The following is a 9,046-nucleotide window of genomic DNA, read 5'->3' as shown; positions in this document are numbered from 1 at the left end:
TGGATAACTATCCAATGGCAAATCGTGGGTTTGCTTTCGTTTTAGCCTGCCAAGCCCAACAAGGCCCACGACTGAGTTTCATTACACAGGCTTGATTACATTTTCAAGATCTCCGGGACCGACCCAATTTGCTATTACTCTTTCAAGGATCCGTTCATTTTGCTCGACGCGGTTCGAGCACGCGGCTAATCCTCTGAACGCAGGAAAATAAAGCTTCTGTTTATAATTGTGCACAATGGTGGCGGCCGCGTCGGTTTCTCCGCGATCCGAGTCAGTGATGTTTGCGCAGCTATGATGACATTAAGATGCACGGCGCTGCAGCAAACGGGGTGTCAAGACTGGTTCACTGGTTGCTTCGATCCCGAAAACGAATCACCGTGATAGACTTTCCTATGGCAGTACAGCTAGCAAATAACTCATATGGGCCCGACCCTCTCAGAAAACATTCGAGTGACAGTGCAATGACTGGTTTCACGTATCTGTTACACTGTATATAAATTCATATTGCGGCGTTCGACGACTGCTGCGAACACAGCGTGCGGCGATGTCAACGTGGGCATGTACTGTACGCTTGCAGCGCTTGTTGTCGTCTGCTGCACGCACGCTCGCCAAGTGACGGCGCCCAGAGAGAAAACAGGGGAAAAGCGTGCGTGTGCAGACGGCAACACTACATTCCTTCGGCTGACGCACTGGGGATGCGGCGCACGAGATGCTCAATAAAATTGCTTTACTTCTCTGCAGGCACTTGATAGGTAATGTAGTGTTTTTCTGTCTTGTAATATTGAACGCTATTATTATACAGAAACGCATGACATTATAATTGAAAACATTTTGCGACGATGTCTTTAATCAAAATGCCTACATTAATTAACGCATAAGACAACTTTCTTCATATCGTTGTAAGTTCAACGTGTTGTTTAATAAGACTTCATATATTTCAATTGTTGTTAGTCTAATTTATTAAAGTGACGTCACTTCCGTGAGTTGCAGGAGTCGATTCTGTGTGGGGTCGTCTCGGGAGCCGCGCGTTGCACCAGTCTTTGCCTAAACACTACTGGCATAACCATAGAGCTTCTCATAGAGTTTCTCAGTGCGCGTGCCAGGAGTGTATAAGATCGGCCGACCGCTATCGCGGACAGCCAATTTTTATGCGAACACCCTCTGGCATGCTGCATCCTCCGCGGCCCCAACCCACGGACCGCCGCGTTTCCAGCTTTGATACCCCCGCTATATCCCTTGGGTGACCTGGAGATCCTGCGCCGCCTGTTTTACTATAACCTCAGGTGCTCTGCTGAGGCCTCCACTTGCCGGTTACATGTGCCCTCCTGGAGCAGTGCTTGTAAAAAATCCAATTTATCGTCGCGACGAAAAAAGTGACCCGCGACTTATACAACACCAGTTAGAACCTTGCCCAGCCGAATTCCGAATACTGCATATGCAGTGAGGGTAGATATATGACTTGTCGATAGGTCATCTTGTAGATTGTTGTAGCGCAGGCAGAACGAAACGGTCATGGAAGGCAAATTAGACAACACACAGCGCTGAACCATAGAATAAAGGGCTGAACCACCTGCGAACAGCTGTTACGTGCGCGATGTTGCACTGAACTTCAGAAACCGCAGTTGCGCACTCCAAAACATATCTTAACTAACACGTTTTTAAATTACTAAACGTGCATATTATTTGCTCCTAATCAAGAAATGTCAATTATGTTATAATTTAAACGTTTCATTCATAATAATAAAAGAATTAGGCAGCGTATGCCACGAAACCTGGCAGTAGCAGCCCTGGGCATCGCACCAGTCAACGTTCTTAGACATACTAGCGTGTACTAACTAGATTCGGAGAGTGGGTCCAACGAGAGCTCCGCGCTGAGGCATTTTTTACAGAAAATCCACATGGCGCCACTGTCGCCTTCTTCTGGAGACCACGCCCCCGCGCGCGGCGGAGGCCGCGGAGGCGCCGGTCGGTAGCGTGCCACCGCGGTCGAGCGCAGCAGCGTTGCAGTTCCGTTCGAGGATAACTGTGCCTGGATTAGCCGGAGCCACGAAGTCAGATGGATCGCGTTTGCAGTTTGCTTTCCTTTTTAACGCGACAGCGTTAAGGAGCTCGTGTCGCAGGAAAGCCGGTGTCGTCGGTGTCGGCGTCGGATGAGCGAAAAATCCCGGAAAGCAATTCATAAATAAAAAACAACTTGCAAGATGGGCTGGGTGGGAATCGAGCCAGGGTCTCCGGGGTGTGAGACGGAAACGCTACCACTCAGCCACGACTTTTTTATTTTTATTGTCTCAGCCACGAGTTCGATAGTTCAAAGCGGGACAAAAGCGACTCTAGTGAATGCGATGTTGCCTTAGAAACGCGCCGTAGAAAGTTATACTGCGGTGTATATCGGTAATTATGAGCGTGTAAATTACAGAAGTCGCAGTTACACGAGTAGCGAAGTACGTTTCCGCTACATTTCTTCTGCGCTCTGCGCACACGCAGAGCCATCTTGCGGCAAACAAAGAAGACCCCCTCCTAGCAATGTACGGCGCTGCCCCAACACGTGGCGCGCCACTCGTCCCATGATCGCGTCCGCCTTCATGGCGCGTCGCGGGCCGGCTGTCCGTGCCGATCACGACGTTTGGCTCGCGTAGATCGTTTTGAGTGGTCGGTGCGAACGGGGTGCGATAACGCTATCGCATTCCACTCTTGAAGGCGGAGCTTAAGCGTCCTCCAATTTTTAAACCGCATGTGCGTGTTTCACTGTGTCAAGAGATAACGAAATGCGGAGCTCATATTCCGAAGAAATGGGGATCATGTGCAGTAATGGGATGAGGTACAGGAATAAATGAACTGTGTGGCATAATAAGGGGTGAAATCAAATTTGGTAAGCCTTTGTTTTCTTCCTTTCTCAAGGCGATATATTGAATGCTAACAAAATTTCCCCCATGCCCTAATAACGGCAGCAATTTGACATTTAGGGAGCATGTGGGTAACATTATTCGTTACGTGCAGCAAACGTTTTTCTAGGTGAACTGTGTGTTTTGAAAATATTTATGGAATTGCTGTTTTCTTTCCTATATTTATGCGTCATACGCCTGACCTGTAGTTGGTTTTCCAGATCCCCTGGGTGAATAAAACAAAATACATTGTTCACATTTGCTTGGATTAGGAAACATGTTAAATATATATCGGCTGTCTATGTCTTCGAGCTCGCGCAGGTTTCCATTGTCACATGCCTCCAATCTGAATGACGGTTCAACTGAGAGCGGGAGCGTTCTCTTTCATGACCGGCCTTCATCTGTTGCATATGAGAGTTCTCTTTCGCGTGGGCTGCTCGGGTGCAGGCTGCTCGTAGACACACTCCGGAAAATACGGCAAAAGATTGTGGGTACCGCATCATACCGAAGCGCAGGCTTTCCACGCTGTGCAGATACTTCATTGCCTTCGATGATATATGCACCTAATGCCTCAGTATGTACTTTGCATCAAAGTGCAGCTCACAAATGAAGTCGGTGACTTCCAAAGGGCCGATCGGTGCGGTGAAGATGGCGCTCCCACACCCGGCACCTTTCTTCATCTTTAGGGACGCCGAAGAGCGAGAGCTTGGCCTGACCTTTCAACCTACTGTATGCGGTTTCGCAACCCACTACGCAACAGTACTTTCGCCGAGATGTACTAGGTGTGGTCATCCTCTCATCTTTCAAACACTCTGCCGAGTTACCAGACAAACCATAGACATACGCGCGGGCAGTCTGCGCCCGTGTACATCGTGCAGACGGCATCGTTTGACAGAAGCGACGAACCTCCAGTCATGGCAAAGCAGTAATTTTATTGTATTCTTTATTTTTTGCACATACTAGGTACAAAAATCAATCAGAGAGAAAATGACGAAAAAACGCAAGCCCGACGGTCTATCTAGCAGACGACGGCGCGTCGACCAGGCGACAGCTCGTCGCCGCCGTAACCACCGTTGGTAGGCGTGGTTCCGCCGGGCCGCCGAGGTACCGGATTGGCCGGAACTTCAGAAGGAGGGGCTTCAAGAAGAAGGCGATGGCAGCGCCGCCGCAAATTTCAACGTTTTTATTTCACTCTCGCCGCTTGCCGGGGCCTGCATTGGACCCACTACCCTATTCTAGTACACTCTAGACATATTATGACATACTATGGTAGACATACTTCCGTTATACTTCAGTTTCACAGCGCCGCCTTACACTAACTGTATGGGCGGCGGTCACGCGAACTAGTAGCGCTGCAATCGCGTCTTTCGTCACTTCTACCACTTCTCGTTTGGCTTCTACTTTCATTTCGGTGGTGCTGCTTTGTCTGTCGCTACTGTGGGCGTGTTGTTGGCGTGGTGTGATGTGGGGTGGTTTCTTCCGGTGAAAGGTTTCGCGCTGAAGCGTTTCGGCGTCTCATAATGAGACGAAGTTCCCTATGCAGTTCTGCTTTGCCCACGACTGCTCCAGCGGCCAGATGCAATGTGATGCTGGTGGTCACTATTTTTTTTTCGCACCACAACAACGGCAGAGAGTTTTTATGTGGAAACACATGCTGCACGAAAGAAAGAATGCCCCACAGATAAGTCCGACGTGTATGAACGTCGTGTTAAGGACGACGATCTATATTTTAATTCTTGTTAATCAATATATATTGATTCCTCACTGGAAACATGGACGCTTGTTCAGGGCACGATTCCACGACTTAGTTATTCCCGTTGTTCGCGAACACATCTCGAAGCCAGTAAATGTGATGCAAAGGCGAAGTTCACCAACAGAAGCAGCTCGAGCGTTGGCAGGCACTTCGGCGGAAGCTTGCAGGGATGCACTTCATGCAGGTGGCAAACCAATTGTACATGAAATGTTATTGCGCTTGCCTTCGAAATATGCACTATTGAGTGTGATCAACAAGCTCACGGCCGTGATCTCGCCGTCTGTACTCCTGAAAGCTTTAATTTATTCAAGATGACGCCATGCATCAGCGATATGGCAATCCTTTTACGTGAATTGTGTGTGAAGTGATTTTTAAAGAGAAATAGAAGAGATAAGTGCAGTGCCGTAACTGTCTCTCACAGGAGGACACCTCAACAGCACTGTACGGGGAAGGGGTAAGGGGAGAAAAAGATGGAGACAGTGACCGGAAGTAAAAAGGAGAGAGAGACCGGAATAGCAAAAAAAAAAAAGACGACAATGTAGCTAAGCGTTTGCGGGGCCTACAGCCGCGCTCTGAGGTGTGTCGCTTCACAGAATTCCATCAATGCCAAAAATGCACGCTTGGTGATGGAACTGGGAGCATTGGGGAAGAGTAGGCACTGCAGGGTGGTGGATGGCAAGCCACATCGGCGGTAGGAGGCGTACAGAGCCTCCCTCTCGGTTCCGAAGGCCGGTCAGTGACGCAGAAGATGCTCCAGTGTCTCTACGTCGTCGCAGTTACCACACACGGGGCTGCCGGTTCCCGTGAGCCTGTGTCAGGCCCCGCACACTCTCAAGTTCAACAAATGGCCACAGAGGGCGAAAAATCAATCGAGGCGCGTTTCAGCGTAAGCGCGCAAGTGGAGCTACTGTAATTTGGTCGAATAGTTTAATTTGTGCTTTCTCTGCTAGGGGCGCTGAACATGCTGAATTTTGCGTGGTAGTTCATAGTGGGGTTTTTTTGTTTTTTCATTGGTTAACCTAGGTAGGATATTAAGCAGCATAGTAGCAAGAGCTTGGTGGCGCAAGCCACCGCCCCGTTCCAAAGGGGACGCTCATAACATCCATCCATCCCATTTTTAGTTTACACAAACCATTGACATGAACAATCGAGGTGTCTAAGGATGCTTTTTTACCTCAGGCAAATAGGCAGTTGATTTTCTTTTAATTTGATTGTTGAAGCTGCTTTTTAGTCATAGCGTCAAGGTTTTTGTGCTCGATTAACCACCGACAGCCGACAGCCTATTGGTATCGATGTGTTTCCTGGCCGTTGGCGTTCGAATACTACGGCGGTAAAACATTTTCGAAAGCATGCTGGTTTCGTCTGCGAGTCATTACATAGACTTGCTGTAAGAAGGTCTACTCTTGGCAAAGAATAGTGCCTCATTTTGTTTAGGCGTTGACTATCATAATGAATGCGGCGGAGGTTGAGGGAGTACGCTTGAAGGTACGTTTTTATGCCGTTGATCTCCATAACACCGTAAGTATACGCAAACCGATGTCGCAGAACACCCGATGCATCATTGTGTGTTCTCCGTCATCGCTTGTTTGCTGTATGCCTACTAATTCTTCATTTCTTCAAGTGTTGTATCCTCCTTTTGTCCTTGTTCTCTTGTGCTTCACTTACAGTATGTCGTTCCGTCAGCTGTAATGCGTATTTGCAAAACCAATACGTTTGATAAGACGCAGTGGTTATCATAATTTCACTACACGTGTATTAAGCTGGCACATATGGTTCAGATACAGATACCTGTATGCGAACTTGCACGACGTTGATGCGAAGATTAGGATAATTATGACACCCGTAAGGAAGAGGCAGCTGACGGCCGTATAAGCTGTTGCGCTCTTTCCGCCAAACTACCCGGCCTGGTAGTGCTGTAAAGATGCTGTATAAAAGTGACACGCGGTGACAGGGAAATTATTATACTTAGCAGCCGACCGTACGTTTTGTAGCTTAGGTCTTCTTTCTTGTGCGTTTGTGCTACCCTTATTAATGAGCCATCTCTTGACTATGTTCTTGACTATGTAACCGCGTTTGTGTGGATGCGTAGACGTGTGCTTTTTGTTGTACTTGTAAAATGCAAATAAAATATTTTCAGGCTTACTCAATCTTTGGTGTCGTGTGCGTTTATTCCAGTCGAGGCCATCGTGCCATCTGGAAACCGCATTCTGTCAGTAGCCCTACACGAAATGCAACAGCTGGAGCGCGGCGGCACTACTCGGGATGCCCTTAAAAGTCAGTTCAGAGTGTGCCTTAACTCGATATGACTCAGCGCTACATGTATTCTGCTGCGCCTCGATCGTGCTCCCGCCAGTTTGGTTGCTGTGTGGCAAACGTAGCGCCTACATAAATATGTAGGCGCTACGTTTGCTACACAGCAACTAAACTGGCGGGAGCACGATCGAGGCGCAGCAGCCAGAAACCCAGTAAAGCCACAGAACACCTGGTAAAGCGTGTGCAAACCTGGTGAAGCGTGTGCAAAACCCCGTTTCCGTTTCCTGTTGTACAGCGCCACCTGTGGTCACATACTTTAGTTCACGACGCCACCGCTACGCTTATTTCCGTAGCACTGTGGAAGGTACAGTTTCCCTTCTCTAAGTTTGTATAGGTGTTCTGTGCCTGTGTGTGCGCGCCGCTGTTTTGTAGCAGCCGATGCGCAGGCGGAGAAGGAAGGCGCAGTCAGCCCGAGAGAGGCCCACACGTGGGAGCAGGCGTGGGGGCGTTCCCGCCGCGACGCGCTGATCGGGGTGTTGCGCTATGAGGCTCCGCAGAACCGCTGTCTTGGCCGCGTCGAAGCTCCTCACCAAGTGGGTGAGGGGAAAGCGCTCACCGTGCGCCGCCTTGGCGAGGGAGTCAGCCTCCTCATTGCCTGGCAATCCGATGTGTGCGGGTATCCATTGAAGCGCCAGGTCGCAGCCTTGATTCACGATGTGTCGCAGCTTGCAGCCAACTCGAACAACAAGGGGCACTCCGGCGTAGTCCCTGGCCAGCATGCAAAGCGCCGCACGAGAGTCAGTGAGAATGGCCGCTGACACAATGTCCGGATGTTCCAAAAGGAGGTCGGCAGCGAGATCGATGGCGGCGAGTTCGGCCACTGTCGATGACGCGGCAAAGCGCAGTCGGCACTGGCGCGTTTCCGAGATGTCCGGTGCCGTGCAAGCCGCAGCACCAGACCCGTCCGGTGTCACCGAGCCATCGGTGTAGATGAGTAGTCGCCCTGCCAGTCGCTCGTGCAGTAGGGAGGCGGTCTCCTGTCTCATGGCGCACACCGAAGTTCGGCGCTTTGATGCGACGCCAGGCACCACGATGTTCACGTCGTGCAGACTGGAGTAGTACGGCAGGGAGATGAACTGTGGCGACGACCCGATGAGCTTTGAGAACTCAGTGGCGCACTTGCCCATTCCCGAGTTCGGCAGGGAGTGGAGTCTGCAGACGAGCCGCTGGCCCTGTGGTGAGCGCTGCAGGCGCTCAATGTGGTGGAGCGCCTGCTTTCGTGCACGAAGCGATGGCGGCCAGTTGCCCACTTCCGCGAGTGTCGCCCCTACTTGGGAGGAGCGAGGGAGGCCGTACAGTTCTCGCACCGCAGTACGGTGCGCCATATCAATAGCATTCCAATTCGCCGCTCGAGCGTTGGTGGTGGGGAGGGCGTAGAGTGCCCTCGATGTGGCCACAGAGTTGTACACGCGCAGTGCGAGTTGCAGCGTGCATCCGTGTCCACGCGCGAGAAGAGAGCGCGCGGCGCTGGCGACTTTCCTTGATTGCTTGCAGATGTGGGAGACGGCCGCATCGAAGTTGACGCGGCAGTCGATCTGCAGGCCGAGGTAATGGACGCTCTTGCGCCACGGGAGAGGGCAACAGCGCAGAGTCAGCGGTGGCGCTTCTGAACGTGCTCGCTTTGCTCGCGGGTGTACCAGTAGTGCCTCTGTTTTGGTCACCGACAGCTGGAGGCCGATGCTTCCCATGTACTGGTCCACCGCGTCAATTGCAGTCTGGACAGATGCACGACGCACCTGATAGCCGACTTGAGTAGGGCCAGTCGCAAAGAGGGCGATGTCGTCAGCGTAGATTGCCACCCGTACCTCGTGCGACATCGCTTTTGGGATGTAGTCCGGAAGTCGCGCGAGGGCAAGATTAAACAAAAAGGGGCTCAAAACACTGCCCTGCGGAACACCAGAAAACACACTGCGCAGCCGGCTGAGCGGACCTCCAACCCGCACCCGAAGCGTGCGATCAGACAAGAAGGCTCGCACCTAGTCGAGTAGCCGGTCGGTGATGCCGCGCTCGTGCAGCGCACTGACGATCGTAGAATGCGGCAACCCGTCGAAGGCACCCTGTACATCAAGCAGGACGAGGTAACCGGCCTCGCGACGGC

At 51.1% G+C, this 9,046-nt stretch overlaps 1 protein-coding gene across 1 annotated transcript; it reads right to left on the bottom strand.

The window, feature by feature from the left end:
• Positions 1-7,268: 7,268 nt before the first annotated feature.
• On the bottom strand, positions 7,269-8,765 carry LOC140216618 (uncharacterized). The gene has a single exon (XM_072286999.1). It carries the CDS (start codon positions 8,763-8,765, stop codon positions 7,269-7,271), a length of 1,497 nt encoding a protein of 498 aa, XP_072143100.1.
• Positions 8,766-9,046: the final 281 nt, after the last annotated feature.

The sequence above is a fragment of the Dermacentor andersoni genome, chromosome 3 (genome assembly GCF_023375885.2).
Source record: "Dermacentor andersoni chromosome 3, qqDerAnde1_hic_scaffold, whole genome shotgun sequence".
Lineage (NCBI taxonomy): Eukaryota > Metazoa > Arthropoda > Arachnida > Ixodida > Ixodidae > Dermacentor > Dermacentor andersoni.
This window is presented reverse-complemented; position numbering and strand designations above follow the sequence as displayed.